General features: G+C 41.6%; 1 protein-coding gene across 1 annotated transcript; it reads right to left on the bottom strand.

The window, feature by feature from the left end:
* Window positions 1-539: 539 nt before the first annotated feature.
* On the bottom strand, window positions 540-17,546 carry LOC135164315 (uncharacterized). The gene is made up of 4 exons (XM_064124548.1): window positions 17,045-17,546; window positions 5,114-5,286; window positions 2,100-2,303; window positions 540-1,971 (listed from the first exon to the last, which is right to left on the bottom strand). Exons 1-4 carry the CDS (start codon window positions 17,412-17,414, stop codon window positions 1,252-1,254), a joined length of 1,467 nt encoding a protein of 488 aa, XP_063980618.1. The 5' UTR covers window positions 17,415-17,546; the 3' UTR covers window positions 540-1,251.
* Window positions 17,547-19,164: the final 1,618 nt, after the last annotated feature.

Here is a 19,164-nt window from a genome sequence, read left to right as displayed (position 1 = left end):
AGTCTATTGAAAATAGAAAAGCTTAATTAGACTGTTGACTACCATGGAAATCCAATAACATGCGTGTCACTGAATGCGCGAAAGGGAAAGCCGAAGGTGGAGGCGAGGTGAATTGAGTCCTCACTGGTAATACCGTAGGTTACACCACTTGGTCTTTAGAGCCCTTTCTCGCGTCGGGATGGAGACGCTCGAGGGCGAGAGCAAGCGTATGGTATATGGTTAATAATATTATTGCGGCTTTGCCCAAGGCACAATAGGCCTTTGTCGTTGGATGAGGAGTTTCACATACAACACATGGGCCAGTGCAATCGCCTTCCAGTCTACCCCCTCCCGTGACTTCATAAAGTAAATTACGAGCACCGACTCATTGTCCATGCATTGTACCTTGGCTGTACTGCGTCGTCACTTCAGAAGGTCAAATCACCATCGTGATTTTCCGTTTTTTCTCCCCCCACTGATGAGTCCGGGTGAATAGGCTCTTAACGAATTAGAAGTAATAACCTGGGATAATAGAATAATATTTCATGCAATAATGAGACTTTTGTTACTTTTTTTCTTGAGAATAAATTAATATATTTATAATTGGGTATTATTGGTAATGTTTTGTGTTTTTGCACGTCATGGGCATTTATGGCATCTCTTAAATCTCTTCTTTTTTTATCATCAATTTTTTTTTTGTTCAGAAAAGAAAACAAATACTTATCAATTACCACAATTTGCACAATTTTCATCGCTCATTTTCACTTTCTAAAAGGTTTACAGGAAATCATGTCTTTTAGTGTTCATTAAACAATGGTATCGTCCAATTTTCATTATCCTGACTCTCTTGATGCCCTACGTCGAATCTATGTACACGGCAATCAGGCTAACATCATCTTCTAGCTCATTAAATTAACCCCCCCCTCCCCCCCTGAACTTTAATCATTTCCATGAAACGTCTAACACCTAGCTCTCGCGATAACATCTGTTTACACGCCTTCATTTTAAATTAAAACTCCTTTGACTATTTACATTATAAATACACTCGATCATTATTAAACTCTCAGAGTCGCAATATCGATTTATCAATTGATTTTCTCTCGTAATCATCACACTCACTTCCTTATTGCACACTGAAGATTTGTTGCCTGAGAGGGGAATGGGCCATCGACAATCAGACTCACAGCAGATATGTCGAATAATGATATTAAATCAGTCTCCATAGATAAATCGTTGCATAAACCTCCTATTATCATTACTAGAGCAGGACAACTACGTGGTGGATGGTGACGTTGGTACAGATATTGGTGAAGTTGGTGAACTAGATTGCCTACCATTGGTGAGATTGCAGGGTGTTGATGAGCGATTTTGTTCATCCCTAGGTGTATTAGCCCGATTATTCCCAAGTAGACTGTCAATGGAGAAAGGATTGAGCCTTCTCCTGTCCTCTCTACCTTTCACCGACAGATCAATGCTGCCACTCTGCACCTCATCGTCATTCCTGTCCAACGGACTTCTCACTAGACTTCGCGGACTCTCCGTCGATCTTCTCGCAACGCAATTGTTCAGACTCACGAGCTCCCTCCGTCGCTCGAGAAGGCTCAAGCCCCAGCGACGAATTCCCTGCTGATGATTGAGATCCAAATTGATGCTCAATCCACTCTTTGGACTCTGGTGTTCAACTGATGAGTGCGATGTTCTTCCGTGATCGTTCTGATCAATCGTAAGTCTTGAGTAGCACTCACCATCAATCGAACCGTCAGCTGCCGAGTCCACTCGTTCACTACCACTCTCAGAACACGAGTCCAATCCCCCAACCACATCAATCTCCTCGTTGGCATCATTACCGGAGCCAGAGACACTGCTGCCTTCGTTCAAACCACCCAGTTGGCCGAATGATCCACTAAGATGACCATTTAACCCACCACTCGATGCCGCTGCACTTCTCGCTTCCCAGTCGGCTTTCAGGGTTGAGAGGTCCACAGAGATGCCCTATTACGACAGAAAATGCGGTAAATTAAAGTTTTTTAATCTCACGTTGCTACAAGTTTAAACGAGTTTTGAGGGTTTTTGTGAAGCACGGCCTTGGAGAGTTGAGAGCTTTCGGGGGAATAGTTTACCTTGGCAGCCAGTTTACGCTGCTGTCTCTCGAGGGCTTTCAGCAGCTTCTTCTGCCGCCTCTCTCGCTCTTTTCTTCTCAGCTCTTCCGGTGGAATTGGCTCACCACTGCAACTCTGGGGATGAGCGTTGTGCGCTGGCCTACCTGGACCCTTCTTCGTGTGCTCCTTCTTTCGCCACTTTGCACGACGATTTTGAAACCACACCTGTTAACAATATATGGGGATCAGCGAGCTGGTCGAGCAATGGGATCCGGGGAATTGGGGATTTGCAGAGGGATGAGGAGACGTCGGGGATTTGCGAGGGAATGAAAATTTATTCGGACTTCGGGCTTCACCGGTCAATGTCCGTCCACAATCGGAGCAAATTCACAACTTGAATCCAATCTCCTTTAATTAACTTCCCCGTTCATCAATATCACTCGGTTTTTAGTCTTGTAGATCGTTCCCTTATTATTTTAATTAAATTCGAGATCTGTTGATGAATGTTCGTAGCGCCAGAAGTCGGATTTTAAAGTCTAGAAATGAAGACATTAGTCGGTGAACTTAACCGCGGTAGGTGCAAGCCAGGCTTTCTCTCACGCGATATCTTGGATCGATACTCATGTACATACTCTCTTTTGATTCCCTCATCCCTCATTTTTACCCTTCAACTCCAACTGAAATAGAGTCAACTCGACATGACCAGACGACTTCATTATGTCACGCATTAACGCATATCTGAGATTCGAATCTAAACATGTGGTGGGTTTTATCTAATCTTTGTCATTTACCGATGGAGATACAGCGAAGAAAGAAATGCGTCAGAGGATGAGGCTGTCACCAGTCTCGAACGATCGGGTTGCCAGTCTCCCCCTCATTGAGATGAGGGACTCCCTTTTTTCGTCCTTGCTGCAGCCCATTATCTCAGGGCCGAGACTAGGGTCGACATATGCATGAACGTTCAATCTCCCTTGCAGTCTATGGAGCGTATCTAACCGCGTAAATATGAATATACCGGTCATACGCGAGAATCATCCGGCAGTCCGTGAAATTGGAGGCCAACCCCGACGTATTTGTCTATTTTCTCGTATTTCCTGGGGACTTTGCGCGAAGAAAAATGTTTTAAAATATGGAAAAAATGGGAAGAGTTATTATTGATATTTTAATGACATCTGAAGTTTTCGAAATTGGAAAAATCTATTCACTGTGCTTGTTGCATGAATATTGCATGAATATTTTTGCAAAAGTTGTCTCCGTAGGCATCGTTTATTTAATCACTAGAGTGGTCCGTGGGAGGAGTGAAGGTAATGAAATTTGTGATGGGGAAATAGACAGCTTGCCTCCAGGTTACTAATTACCGGGATCAACAAGGCGTTTGAACGAAAAAGTAGAAGGAAATCCTGAGTGTTTGAAAATTTTCAACGATTCACCCTCAATTTTTTGGAAATGGTTATGACGACATTGACTGAAGCCTTCAGATGGAGTTCCTCGAATTCGTTACTGAGTAGATAATAATAAATTTGAAAATTAAATACGACATTCCAGTTATCGGGAAAATCTCAACAAATTTTTTTCGATTTCAAAGATGAAATTGAAGGCCAACACGTTTTATCTATTTTCTCGTACCTCCTCCGAACTTCATTGCTTCTTTGCACTCGCGAATGTTTCGTGGGATGAGGGAGTGAGTGGTGTTGTGAGGTAATGAAATGGTTGACGGCGAAATAGGCACGTTCGCTGCGGGCCACGACAGGATTATGATAGCAAAACTGAGATCGATTTCTCCGCAAATTCTTCCGGAATTGTTGGTGGGTGTTGAAGGTGTGTGGGTGTCGTTCGGTGATTTTTAGACTCTATGAGGGTAATTTTCATGTCAACATCCATCAGCATTGAGTGAACGATAATTTTTATCACGTTTACAATACAATGGATGGAGATTAAGGGGGTAAATAGCCCGTGGATTCAGTTGTTGGTGATGTCATTGGGGAGTAATTTTGAATTTATCGGTTTAAAATCGTATCAGGATGGCCCCTTTTTCCGGATGGACACCCCAGCCATTTGGAGCTACTGGATACATGACCGCAGGAGGAACAGATGGACCGACTACCCCCTCGAGATAAAGAGTCAAGGGTCGAACGGTCAGGAGCCGTCGTCCGCCCTCGTACTACGCTCGGAGTCTGTATCATGACACTGAGAGCCTCTTGAAAACCGAGAACCTCTCGATTTCTCGAGGACTATCTCAAGCACCCCTCAAATAGACACGCAACTTACCCATGTCAAAACAAACAAAATGGAGGCGACGCAGGGAATTTTGTCCGCAATATTAAAACTATTTTCTTGTTTTTTTTTCGCAATGTTTTTTAATTAAAAGTTTAGCTAGATACACATTTATTTCTCAATATGATCATAAAGTTAAACGACTTTATCGGAAGGCCATCGGAATATTCGACTTGAAATTTGTGAAATTCTTAACTTGATAATTAGGAAAATGAAATTTAAAAAGTGTACGATTCAAAATTATTGCTTAAAAATTTCTAAGAGTCCATAAAAAATAATTGAATAAAATTTATAGCCCGTTTCAGCGTCATCAGAATCTCGAGAAAGTGAACAATTAAAAATCCAACGTCTTATTGAAAAACCTATGAAAATTAGAAATTCAAATTCTTTTTCAAATTGAATAAAAATCCAGACGTATTTCATTGAATATTTATTCCCCTCAACAGCGTGTCAGCACCTTTTTGAATTCCCTAGTTTTTTACGCGCTGAAATTGTCCATAAAATTTTAATTGTCTTCTCCGAGTGTACAAACCCCCAATTGTCACTGAGAGCCCTCCAAAAGCAAAGGACCTCTCTCTTTCAAGGGCTATCTCGAGGATCCATCTAATAGACACACAACTGACGCACGTCAAAACAAACAAAATGAGATATTCAAAGGTTCGGAGGGGGGATTTTTTTTTTAAATTATGCGAGATTAGAATTGGATTTTTTTGCCGGAGTTTTTGTGGATTGTCGGATGGGCGATGGAGGATGAAACTCACCGCAACGCGGCTCTCCTTCAGTTCAAGCCTCAGAGCCAGCGTTTCGCGCATAAAAACGTCTGGATAGTGGCTCGAGAGGAATGCACGTTCTAGCTCCTCCAACTGCCAACTATTGAAATTCGTACGGCTTCTTCTTCTCTTGCTTCCGCCTTCATCAGACTCCCCGTCACATCCTGCAAAAAAAATAAATCATAAAAATTACGTAATTTGTGATTAATCCCCGAAAAATGCGAAAATCTACACATCATGCATTTTTTCATCAATTGATCGACAGGATAATTTCACATCGAGTACATCTCATTCCAATTTCATCTAAACATCGACATATCACAGGACTTATCCCCCCGAATCGAAATCCAATATCCCCCTCCCCTAAAAAGCTATTCATTCCTCCACACAATTCCCTTTTTTTTTCTAATAATGTAGATTCATAAAATTAGTCTCCAATCCCCCGACTCGGAATCTACGTCCCTGACCCTGCCGCACAAGACCCCTAACCCCACCATTTCGATACGACCAGCCTACAATATTGAATAAACATGAAAATTTCATAATTTTACGAGGAATGTTTCATTCTCCACAGTTAGCCTGGACTACCCAGTGGCGGGAAAATGTCTTATCATCTTTGGGGAATCTACGAACGACGATTGTTTACCTCTCTCTCTCATACAATGTGTATATGTATGCTAATGCCGGCGCCGGGGAATTGAATAAAAGATCGAGAATTATGATTGACCCCACGGTTCGCGATGGACTTATCTCTTCGCTTCTTTTTCCATCCCCCTCTCGCCTCCTTCGCTTTTGGTTGCTTGCACTTCCCCCTGCTCCCCCTCCCCCCGTCATTTTCCCGATGTTCTTCCCTCTCCCAAGACAACCCTGGCGAAGGGGTGGGGAACGGGGCGGGAGAACAAATGGACAATGCCCCTGACATGGAGAAAATCGAAATAAGATTTTCCATCGCGATAGCATCGGGTATATTTTACGTCCCCAATATTTATTCCTCTCAATTGCATTTTCAATTCTATTCACATATTTTATTGTCATGAATAATGCAGATGAGTTAATAAATTGAATTAAGTTTTTGTTTGATGATGAATATTGCCCGAGTGGTGTTAGGAATCTGCAAATTATATTTTTTGCCAGATCGAGGCTGTCACACACCTCTGGGATTTTTATGTGCAAAGTTTAAGACTTTTTTCACAACTTTTCTGCGTTTAGATATTTATAACACTCTGATAAAATTATTATGACATTATTTTTATTTTTAAATCAAAGAATTATAATTTTTAGTCCAATTGGATTGGAAAATTCAAGTGAATATTGAGCTATTCATGGCTAATTGGATTGACATCAAACATAATTCCCCTCTTGCTGTTGAAAAAGACATATTTCCACTGAATGTCGTAATATCTCATAAATTTCATAACTTCCTCTCTCCCTAAATCCAATTGAATGTCATTCTCTTGAAAATGACTAGATAACTGTCCATGAAATTTCAATTTTGTTCCAATAGTGACGTTGGATTAAAAGACACGAAGGTTCTAGAGAGATTTTTTATCCTCGTAGTTTATTACCTCGTTCTTTCCACAGAGCTTCAGCTTCTCACTCAAGACGGCATGAAGATTTCGTTCGTTTTATTGCACCAGCGCTCTCTCAAGTAGTAACAGTGAAACGAGCGAGACCGGGGCGCCTTCGAAAGGGCATCAATTCTCGTAATTAGACGGCGATTCATTCAAACCTGACCCCCAGACTCTTCATTCCACGAGACAAACATCGGAGTGACTCTAAACCAACGTACCGATGGATATCGATCCTCGACTCTCATTATTGATAATCCATAATCCAGAACGAGCACGTCCGTGCCAGGCGCACAGTGGCAGCTTGAAGGATCGTCTCGTGGGTAGAAACCCTTCAGGATGAAAAAGTTCAATCTGATTTTTTTCCATGTTTTTAAGAAAAATTGTCCAATGAATTACCCAACACATAAAAAAATCAAATGACTCTGACCTGATAATAGAGACGTTGGCAGTTCGACAGCAAATCATCCCGACGTGTTCATCAACACGAGAAAAAATTCCACAGAAGAGAAAAAAATTGTTTAAAATGTTTACTCATTTTTTAAAAATCCCAGCGAATTTTGCTTTGCATTTCAACTGATAGAAACGCGATGAATTCATTTTTTTTCATCATAATTGTCACACGCGGCTTCCTCTCTCCTCAATTTTTCATCTAACGCTGTGACGACAGAAAAATCCCTCACACGTATCCTGATACCAGTGAGGGGACAAGTCGGTGAAGATTATGACGTTAAGACATGTCGCGTGTACACGCACACCGAGTCTCCATCGCGTTTGACCATTCTCCCTATCATAACAATGAAAAATAAAAAAAAAAGGCATGAAAAATCTTAAATGTGTATGTATAAACTGATTACAACGACATGCCTCTGTGCGATCACTCTTTGTCGCTTTGGCCGTCGATTATACCCTGAGTTTACGAGGGGCGAGAAGTTGGTAATTAATTCCATACCCGTGCCCAACCACCTCCGATTCACTCGAGATATTTTCATAATTAACCTTTTCCTCAGTTGAGCATGAGTATATTCATCGTCGTTTCATTTGTCTTCCGTTTTATCGTTTCACTCCGGTGTGTAATTTTATTATCACGATATTCCCAAAGCCCCAGAGCTGATAATTATTGTTTTAAGAATTTTAATTGTCATTTCGAGTTTTATTCAATTAATAATTGGCATTGAATTTAAAAGTGTAGATTAATCACACCTTAAACACGGACACGAGATGATTACTTGCACATTCTACGAATTGAACATTAATTTTATGCATCAGATACCATTTCTCCCAAGGGCTAAAAAACGGAAATCTTTATACCACCATTTTGGCAGCGAATTCGATAGTCATGAGCATCACTCTCCCTTAACAGGACAAAAAACGCCTTGGCACACGTTGTACACTCCTTAACGTAAAAGATAATGCCCGGTGCAACCATCAGATTCCAGTCTACAAGTTGGTAAGTGCCAAGTATCAAAATGTTCATTACATGCACCGAGTTTAGAAGGTAGTCTTGTTAAGCGCGAGCCAACAAAGTCATTAGCACTGAGAACGACAGAGCCCGTGGTGTTTCTCACTCCCCAGGGGTGGACAGAGAAATACCATTGCAGTGGTGAGACGACAACACAGGGGTTTAGCTGATATGGTTCACAAAATTCGCAAGGATACACCTTCTGTCTGGTTGGGATTCCCCGAGGTCCGAGAAGTTTGGGGATCAACTATTCGAATTACTGGTAACAACGTCGTCAGTGCCACCTGAATCAGGAAGCGCCCGAGATATCATCGTCACAATCGCTTTGAAAGCTGTCGTTACATTTAAAGTGATTTAATCTTGAGAAAAATTATAATTAAATTCGCGTCCAAAATTCATTAGAACATGAGCATGATAATAATTGTACTATCATTTTTTTTTCGCGAGTCAGGGGAGAGTATCGATAACAAAAATAATTATTCGATTCAAAGGTTCGCGTCCCTCGTGCATCAGCGCCATCTAGTCTGTCCTGAACTCCAGATCCTTCTGCATCCAACCTCTTCCCAGGATTCTCCACTATTTTCCGCACGATTGGAAATAAAATTAAAGGGATGCAGTTGAACCCGGGTGAGGAGGGTTTTTCGGGTGAGAAGAGGATTATTAAGTTGTAAGGCGTTAACTGGCATAAGGCGTCGGTAGGTGGGTTGTATATGCTGGGTTTGCGTGCCGGACTGACTACATTTGCATCTAGACACCATCAATCCTCCTGACGCCCAGTTTGAGCCCCTCTCTCACCGCCCCCTCCTCCTCCCCCTCCCTTCGCCGTCTCCCTCGTCCCTCCTGTACCCACATTTTACCCTTCCAACTCTCGGCGAGTGTTACCACCGTCCCCGTCGGACGAGTTTGAATTAAATATCTTTACGTTAATGAAAGGCCCCGCCACTGGCGTACACACATCTCTCTCACTGACGCTTGTTGTGTCTGTTGAACTGAATTTTCACTTTTTGAGGGGCAGCGGAAGGGGCACAAAGACGCGAGTGTAATCACTCGAGTACATGGTAACATGCGATGATCTGGTGAAGAAGCCGAGAGTTTTCTACCCCTTCCTCGTTTGAATGTTGTTAAGAGACTCCTCGGTAACGTCACTAGATGGGGATAATTATACACAACTCATACGCCAGGGACTTCACGACGGTCAAATCGCCAGCGTGTAAACGACGTCATACGATACACCCGGTTTACTCATTTTTTTCCCCTCGGGATTTCTCGGGACTTTTTTTTATCAGCGATGAAGTCTGAAACTTGTTTTGCTTTACTCGCGGGTTCAGCTGTCTTGCACTGGCGGTTCGCGGAAACGTTCGACAGTTTAATCGCCGAGGTGCATTCATGGAATATGAATTGTAATTTATCACTGGAGCGCCCTGATCGCACTAATTGAATTCGCTCCGGAGCAATGGCATATGATGGATTGATTTATCGGTTTTCTAGATTTTATTTTTTTATCGTAGATTTTATGCGACCGCAAAATGCCTGAGAGTATGTCAGAATAGGTATTGGATAATTATTGGGTTCGCAGTAATTCAAAAGATGTTTTCTCGATGTTGAATTGAATTTTTCAATGTCTCCCCTGAAAATTATTAGGCCGTAGCCCATGAAATGTCGATTTAACTCTAATGGCGAGGGTTGGCAGCGGATAATGATGGAACCGAGGCGCCGCAGTTTTACATTTTCTCGAAATAATTCTTTCATGAGTTTTTTTTTGTCCCGATACCGATCAAGCCAGCCAGTTAATTATACATTAATACCCCGGCTATGGCGTGCGATCCTCGAGGTTATTCCTGACCAACGTCGCCGTGCGTCGCGATGCCCAAAGGGGAAGTTAACGTTTGCTAAAGTTAAACCGAGACGCAGTCGATTTCTGCCTCCCGGCTTAAAAAAAAACCCGAACTAAATAATAAAAAAAAAAAGGGTAAAAAACCCTCACTTGTGTACGAGGGCATTTAACATTTTTCAAGCGTTAAATTGAGCCGTCGTTTCCCGCGGAATTTCAGTTCGGAAGCACTCGATAATCACCATTTTATTAACCTCTCGACTGGAAAAAAATTATACTTCAATTAACCACTGGTTATTATAATATCTCGATGGGAGTTGAGCTGAGAATGCACTGGGAAAAAATTATGTACTTTGCATAATTTTACTTAAGTCCTCGTCATTCTTCATTCATCCTGAATAAACTATTTACCTCATCACTCTCACAAATACCTCACCGTCGGAAGAATTAATAATTAACGCCCGGAAAAATAATGAAATATGATAGGCTCGAATTTTAATTGAAAGCATTGTATTTTCCGGTCGACGGAGCACGCTCATCCAGTCACACTTCTGATTCTGAGAACACCAAGATGTCGTCGATAAAAGTAGACAGCACATCCGCATCCCCTGCATGTCTCATTGTCACGTCGGAATTATTTTGAAAAAAGTGAAAAAAAATGAGAGAGGGAGAGCGAACCCGGCACGTTGGTAGCACAAAGGGGGTTAAAAAGGAGTTGCGTGCCGTGACTCGGGTAGCCCAATTACTAACCATGGGTTGTTACCCCCTGGCGTGTCATTTCCCGAAGAATATTATCTCCGTTGCGTGTGACGCGACGCTCGGGATCGGGCTACCTATACTCCTTACTCGAGACGATTGTTTTAAACGAGTACGATCGAAATCGGATCATTCGTTTACGAAGGTAAAGGTCGATATCGATTGCCAGCAATCTCCTGGAAAGAAGAGAGAAAGAGAGAAAAAAAAAAGTGATCCACCTCCACTCCATGTTTACTCCCAACTTTACTCCTCCCTTTATCATCCATTTTTTCAATTTTATTATTCGCTTTATCGTGTCTCTTTTTCACTCAAACGTGAATCGCGTGCGCAGAAGAACCGAGAATTGACTTTTACCCACAACCAAACCGATTATCTCCAATGCTAATGGTTGAAGATAGATGGGGGAGGAGAAGGGAGAGGGGGGGGGGGTTTGGTTGTGAATTATATTCAAGCCGGTATTTATGCAATAAATATTGTAATTTCTTTCTTGCGCGAAATTTAAACGTTAACGCGTGACAAACAAAACTCACTTTTCCATCGTGTACTCCATCATCTTCATTAAGGCTGTCAGTGTTATTTCGTGATTTTCAGGTTTTACTCTAATTGATATCATTGATACTTTGATTATGTGTATTTACAACCAGTGACTTTTCATGTACGTTTCCCGTCGGCCTTTCAATGGCATTTGCGTTTATTGCAACTTTGTTTCAATGTATCAATCAGTGGTTAATAGATTGAGTTATACGTAAATTGATTGAATGATAAATAAATGTGATGATAATTCTGTTTAATAATGTTTAGTTATCCATTTCATTTTTTAAATATTTGTTTTTATTAATGCAAGTGGCATCGGCTGAATGAATTGTCAATCAAATAGGGAGAAGTATTGAGTAATTATTTATTGTCGGCTCGGTTCAAGTGTAATTGAAATGAATCAATGCAATGTAATTCATAAATCTCCGTAATGAATTACTATTTCTTGCTTTGACGAAATTTGAGCATTAATTTGTGATAAACGAGACTTACATTTATATCGGGTACTCTATCTTCATTAAGCCTGACTGAAGTATTTTGCGATTTTCAGGTTTTACTGTAAATTAATATCATGACTTTTAACACCCAACGCCGGTGACTGACATTTACCTCCAGCTGAACATTGCTTGAAAGTATTAATAATTACTCCGTCGCCTAATGACTGCAAGTAACGAATTTATCGCTTGAAATTTGTTCATCAGTAGTTTAAATCTCCACTAAACCCTGCAATTAAATATTTCAGTAATTCAAGAAGCACGGGAAATGATAATTTTCAATAAACGAGTGAGGAAATCATTCAATCGTTAAGTACCAGTAAACTTTCAATTTTTATAATTAATAATTTCTTTCTTGCACAAAATTTACACACTAATGCCTTCACCTTTAAATCATCTACTGCATCATTTGCCTCGAAATTTGTTAATCGCCGATCAATGGTGATGACCGACCGATGGTACAGACCATAAAATAGTCCATCAATTCAAGACCCATAGAATATGCTAATTATCAATCAACGATTGAAAGAAATCCTTCAATCATTAATTGCCGCTCTAAACTTCCATTCAATTCCACCTTTTGATAAAGAATTATAATTGCCTCGCGTTAAATTTAACGTTCCCTTCTAAATCGTATACTCCACTAATTTTTATTGAATATTTCTCTTTGTGTTCACTTTTAACGCACCTTCTCCACGAATTGTTCTCCAGATGCCTACGAATGACGTTTACCTCATTCACCTGAACATTGATCCACGATATTAATATTCATTTTTCTGGTAATACCGGTGAATCATGAATTCATCACAGAACATTTGTTGGTCATCGGTCAACAATTACCGAAGGCTACAATTAAATCAATGAATTTTTTACCCGTCTCTGATTGGATATGTAATTAATTCACCGAGCATCGGATATGCTAATTTTCAATCAACTGCCGAGGCAAATCATCCAATCGCTAACGATCAGTTCGCCTCGGCAATTATGCATCTCAAGTCCTGGATTGAAACGTCTTTGCCGCGATTACTCGCAATTGGAATTTATAAATTTCTTCTTTCTGTCCCCCTTCCACCACCTCCGGATTACCAGGAAAGGGAGAGGGAACGTCACGTTACACATTATGGGAGACTTGCGAGGTAATCCGGGCGTTGCTAATTAATGCCCGTTGTGCAAGAGAACCAGGACGATTAGGGCACAATGTCATAAATAACAATTTTAATTATCAACCACACACTTTCGCTGGGTTAACTCGCGCGAAAATAATTCACCCATCGCACAAAGTCCAAGTATCAGTATTGTATCATTGTACAGTATAACAAACCACAGAATTTGCAATTAACATTGCCCGATTACATCCATTGAATTGTTTTCAACTCTATTATTAAATAACATGCAGTTGAAAATGTTAATTAAAGGTAATTTCAATCAGATAGGAGAGATAATGCTTCGTCTCTCGATGCAGTAACTCCTCCGGAATTTCCGAAAACCAACGGAGCGATAATAAAAATGGTTGAAAATAAAAATGCGAGTGTTACACGATAAAAATGGCCAATGATAAATAAATACACGTCCAACAACATTAAGCGTAATTGAGAGAATCATAAATTATGCTTTAGCGACAAGCATTATCGTCTCTGTCATGTACAAATCGACCGAAAAAAAAAAAAAAATGAGTACAACGGAGAGAACTAATGCAGCGCGGTGTATACACAGTCGTTTTAATTTCCGCCGTGACTCGAATTGATGTTAAGCAAATGCCTCGGTTCTGAATGGGAAATTGGGGGACGGGGTTGAGGTGTTTTTGAACCCTTTTCCACTTGTAACGTCGGTGCGAACTCGCGAACAATTGTAATTCAAGATCGTTATCATTAAAGACAATTAGCGGAGCATATAAATACAGCGTATCTGTGCTCCGTCGGGTGTAACAATCCTCGTGCTCAAGCCATTCCGACTATTTAATTAATGTTTTCCTTGGGTCTGGCGGGGGGATTTATTTTTATTTACACTGGATACGTGAGCTGTCTCAACGTCTCATGCCTTTGACTTTGTGTAGATTCCATTGTAATATCAATGACTGGTTAATCAATACGAGGATTACAATATCAAATTGTTTATGGAATTTTTTATTCAGTTAGTGGTCCACGAGAATTGTAGAGAATTTTCTCTTTTTCTTAGAAGAGAATTTTGTCGCGAAAATTAATGGAAAAAAATTAAATTTTAATCATCTAATTGATCAGGAGCGGGAGGGGAGCTTTTCAATTGAGTTAACTGAACATTTGTGGTAATCAACTCTTCCTCAAATCGATTATTGCTACAAAAATTTCCATAAAAATTCCATTTTTCCAAAATACAATTTCATCTTGAATATAAATTCAAATCCATAACATTGAAAATTCACCTATTTAAATTCCGAGAAAAATCCAACTGTATAGGCCATCATGTGGTAATAAAAAAGTAATGACTTTGTATAATGATCGTTGAAGCCGGGAGATTACGGAGAGGAAGATATACCAGTGACGGACAAGCGATGATGAGAGGGATACATGAAAAAAGAGAAATTCCGATAGTCTTCTCCAATGATATCTTTCAGATGACACTTTGAGGCACAATTTTTTTTTATTTCAGTAATCCATCTTCGGCCTGATTTTATAGACGTGAGTTATCACGGAAACATATTGCAGCTCAATTATTCACTCCCCAAACACTGAAATAAAAACCAATCTCGCTGGACGTCGCTGTGATAATTATAACACTCTCTCAGTATAAGTCTCTATGTGGATCGACAAACGTCTGGGGATCGCGTGAGGGAGTTCATTATCACGCACATCAGAGAATATAATAGATCAGAATATAACCTCCTTTGCATCTACGATCATCCTCATCCCCGTCTTGAAACATTTCGTCTTCTTGCTGTAACCGGTAACTCCTCCCGAATGAGGCTGTCATGAGTAGCATAATGATACCTTTCGAAGGTGTCATTCCTCCAAATCATTGGGGAAAAAAAACCAAGCCAACTTCACCAGAAAAGAAGTGGCAAAATTTATTTCGCTTCTGCCAATTTTTTTGTGAAATCTGCGCCCTCAATTTGAAGTAGTTGTTAGCGTCTGAAAGAAGCGGGTTCGTGAAGCCCTAAAACACGCTTCAGCCCACGGCTGTCATGACAAAAAACATTTTGAATGTGGTAACTTGTGTATCATGATAATTGAATGAGATGAAAATTTGTTGGACAAAATATTTTCAAATGATGTGGGAAATTTATGCTTTCGTTTTCGCAGAAGACCCTGGCGACTCCTGGGGAGACCTTTCTCCGGTATTTATTTGAACTATGTGAGCCAGATGATGGAGATACGCGACGAGGAATTGACGTTTTTTACAGTCGTTAGTGGAATACTTCTCACAGGATGGGAATTTCGACGATTCAATTTGTTGGTTACACTCGGGCAAGAGGTTTCGGTGCCCCAGGGCCCGGCGCTATCCACGACACGCAAGCATTACCTCTGCACATGGGAGTCTCTCATTTTTTCCCCCCTTCTCTGCATAGTGCTGCACCACGTGGGATAGGCAAGGCATCAGGGCAGTGCATCAGGGTGCACGAGGTAAGTGTTTGAAGGGAAAAAGGTAAGATGAAGTGAGTGAGTCGAATGCATGTGCCAAAGCCCGAGTGGAATGAAGACATCGAGTGGTCGAGTGTTGAGGGAGAATAAAGATAGAAGTTTTGAAAAGGGACTAACGACCGGCAGTTAACGGCGGCTCTTAAATTGCTGGTTGCCTTGGTGCATCTTCCACGGACGGCTTGGGCTGAGAATTATTAAACTGTAGTTTAGTTTAAATTAAGTTATTACCCCTGCCGGCTTGTTTTGTTCTTTCCTTTCAAAAGGATTTTTTCTTACATCTATCCTCTACCATCGGAAGAGGGGAGGGGAGCTTCTTGCCTCCTCATCAACTCTGCCAACATCAACCCTATTTTCATACAATCCTCCAGTCTCTCTCAAAGGTGTACGTAAACTTGTGCCTTTGAATTTCACACAATTTCTTGTACAAAATTGACAGATTAAAAGGCAGTTAGTTTTTGCTCAACTCTTTACATATTTATAGACATCGTGATTAATGCCTTTGGGGTAAGTTTTAGTGAGAATGTACCTCATTTTCAAATTATTCGTTGTTTTTCGATCGGAGGGATAATAGTGCAGAGTATCCTGTCATTATTTAACGATTATGAGATTGACAAAAACTTCTTGCGGGATCATTATGCTCCTGAGAATACTTTATGCCGCAGTGGACGGCTGTCCTTCCTGATATTTGCCCTCAGGTCACCTGAGAAATCAGGGTGGAACACCGGGAAATCTGTTGTTTGCTTGCAGGTGGTTTTTCTGGCATCTGTTGTTCGAAAACCAATGAAAGATGAGTGGCCCCAATTTGAGAGAACCGGCCTAATTATGAGCCAGTTGTGCTGCCGTCACGAAACCTCATAGAAAGAACGCCCCATTATATTATTTTTCATAATCACAGCTATCAGATCTGTCAGCAGGTCTGATCACTGATTGATTTGGGTACAAATTCATCATCCAAACGCATCAACCATCTACTTAAAACTAATATATTCCAAACACCCGTAAAAAAAAAAAACAACAGCTAGACATACCGGCAAGTGTGAAGCGCACACAACTTGGGAAGAGTAAAGAACTTTGAGCAATAGCATGAGTGCTTCTGTTTTACAACTCGGGAGAATAAACAGCGCAACAGAAGGAGGGAGAAGTCTCGCGAATGGGATCACGTAAAAAACAGATTTTCACCCCAACTCGGTGAAACGTGAGGCTCGTCCGTCGGAATGATGGGAGCGAGTTTGTGTAGTGTGAAGATCCGACTGAAAGCATATAGCTCCTGTGCCCCATTCCTCCTCCATCAACCCCCCCCCCCATCACCCCGCGCCCTTCAAACGGTAAGTGATCCCGCGAGACTGGTGGGAAAGATTTTATGATTGACCGCGTTACCGGAATCCCAGAGGATCGTTTTCTCGGACATTGTTCTTGATTTCCCTGGAAATCCTCCTGTGATGATCGCCGCGAATCGACGGAAAATGTGAACAGTATCATTTATCAATGAATGACAGAACGATTAACGTCACGACTCGATACTCGGCAGTCAACCTGACGATGTAGCCTTAATAATTTGACCCTGACATTTACACTTATCGTAGGAAACATGTATGTGTATATCCTGTACAGTCGCTTCCTCAGATGAATACTTGACAAATCATTTTATAAACCATTGCAATACCTTTTTTATCGTCATCGTCATCCGGATGATCACCAGCATGATGAAGATGATGTGCACCTGGATGATGGGCTGTCATACCCGGTACCAGGGGATGGCTTGCGAGGGCCGGATGTGCATGATGTGGATGATGATGACTGAGAAATCTGACAGCAGCAGCAGCGGCCTGATGCTGTGCCTGCATTGTCTGTTGCACCTGACTCTGTACATTCCCAAGTACAGCATGATGCGGTGGCCATCCCAGGTGAAACGGAAATACAGGTGTCGCCCTCTGGAACAGCCTCGCTGGAGCCAGCAATGAGCCACCAGTACTGGCTGTTCCTCCAACAGGAGGCGGTGGGAACGACAGACCACCTCCTGGTTCCAACACCATATTGGGCACCAACGTGACGATTTTTGGGATTGTTACCCCAGACGGGGACACTATTTCCTCGATGATATTGACACTTGCATTTATCACTGAGTTCTTTTGTTCCCGAGGTGATTAGAAATGTTTCTTCTCGTCTTTGACATTCAGGTGATTTGATGAGTATCGTCGGCTGGATGAATTCCGACTCATTCGCGAATTCATGCGCAATATTTGGCAGAACCGCAGGTCTTGGGCTCTGAACGGGGATCCGACGGCAGGCGTTCAGGCCTTTCACCGATACTTTTACCTTCTTGGTTTCAATTAACGGTGCTGGGTTCCGTTGCAAATGACCAGCATGATTACTACTTCAAGCAGCTGCCATTAACTCACAATCTAGGATAGTAATTTATTTTTATAATTCGGTGAAATAGGGATAATTGAATGATGTCGAAAGCTCCCGATCCACTTCAGCTGATCGAATCCTTTTAATGAAGTTTTGAAATCCAACACCTCCTGGAGTATAAATCACCAAGTAATCACAAGTCGTATGTTTGACAGTCTCATCAGCATTTTCATCTCACATTTGTCATGAACGGTAAACATTTTCCCAGAATCACTGAACCTGTCAGAGTCCCTCAGGCATCAATAACACCACTTATCAATAATTCACAGTCAAAAAATTCACTGGCAGACACAATTTACATTAATTATCCACGTTTTGTCATCATCACTTCAACAATAACCAAATCAATTGAACATTCCGTGTGTCGCGTTAACAACTGTCAGTGGAATATCTCGTTGTTCGACCGACTGAGAGAGTCTGAGGGGTTCTGTGGCCTGGTTGGACCACAACGGCACGAGCCAACGGCACAGTACTATCTGTTCCGAGTGTAGACCTAGTATTTCCCCACCAACATTTGAACAGCATGAAGAACCCGTTTTGGTTTCCACCCATTGTCCCAGCCATTGGACAGACGTCCAGTGGGTTCTGGGGATCCGCGGTACCGTCGACCAATCCCCGCTGGATATTCTCAGTCCGAGTCACGCCCTCGCTGTCTACTTTTTAACCCTGGAATTGAATCGACGTCCCCTACCTACATCGCGCTGAGCATCGAGAGGGGGAAAAATTTCTGGTGGGGATGAATCAATTGACGACCGCAAGATGGCTCCTCCCTTCCACCTGACTCTGACAAAAACTACCCCCAGAACAACAACAAACACCCCGACAACATCATTTCACTCTGCAATTTTTAAATCGAGGGAAATCCATCCGACAATTTATTTTCAATAAGACAGATTTTCCGGGCTTTTCAGCTGTTTAAAGAAATTAATCAGATGATTCAGGAGGGGTAGCAGTGGTTGAAATGGTTGCAGTTAATGGTCCGAATTGAATTTTGGTAAATATTTTTGCTACACAATTTTTGGAATTTTTTTCACTCGAAGCGCCGTAGAATTTAGGAGAGGAACGACGGATAGGGGCGTACACAGACTTCCTTCCCCTCGTGCCAGGCCTCCGGGGCGCGATCCTCTTTTAATAAGTGAGGGGCGAGATACAGGGCACTGGGATGGCTGAGGGGTGGTCTCAGAGGCGTTAAGTAATTACGTCTATTCTCCTCAGGGTAGAAAATTACCTGCGCCCCGAGATGTTGGACGAAAAAAAATTGGTGAAATTAAAATTAACCCCCGAGATTTCTTACCCCCTCGTGCACTTAATATTTTACTTCTCAAGATAGTGGTTTCTTTCTCACCCCCATAAATTATTTATACAACCCAT

The sequence above is a fragment of the Diachasmimorpha longicaudata genome, chromosome 7, assembly GCF_034640455.1.
Source record: "Diachasmimorpha longicaudata isolate KC_UGA_2023 chromosome 7, iyDiaLong2, whole genome shotgun sequence".
Lineage (NCBI taxonomy): Eukaryota > Metazoa > Arthropoda > Insecta > Hymenoptera > Braconidae > Diachasmimorpha > Diachasmimorpha longicaudata.
Note: the sequence above shows the minus strand (reverse complement) of the source record. Positions and strands in the feature narration are given on the sequence as shown.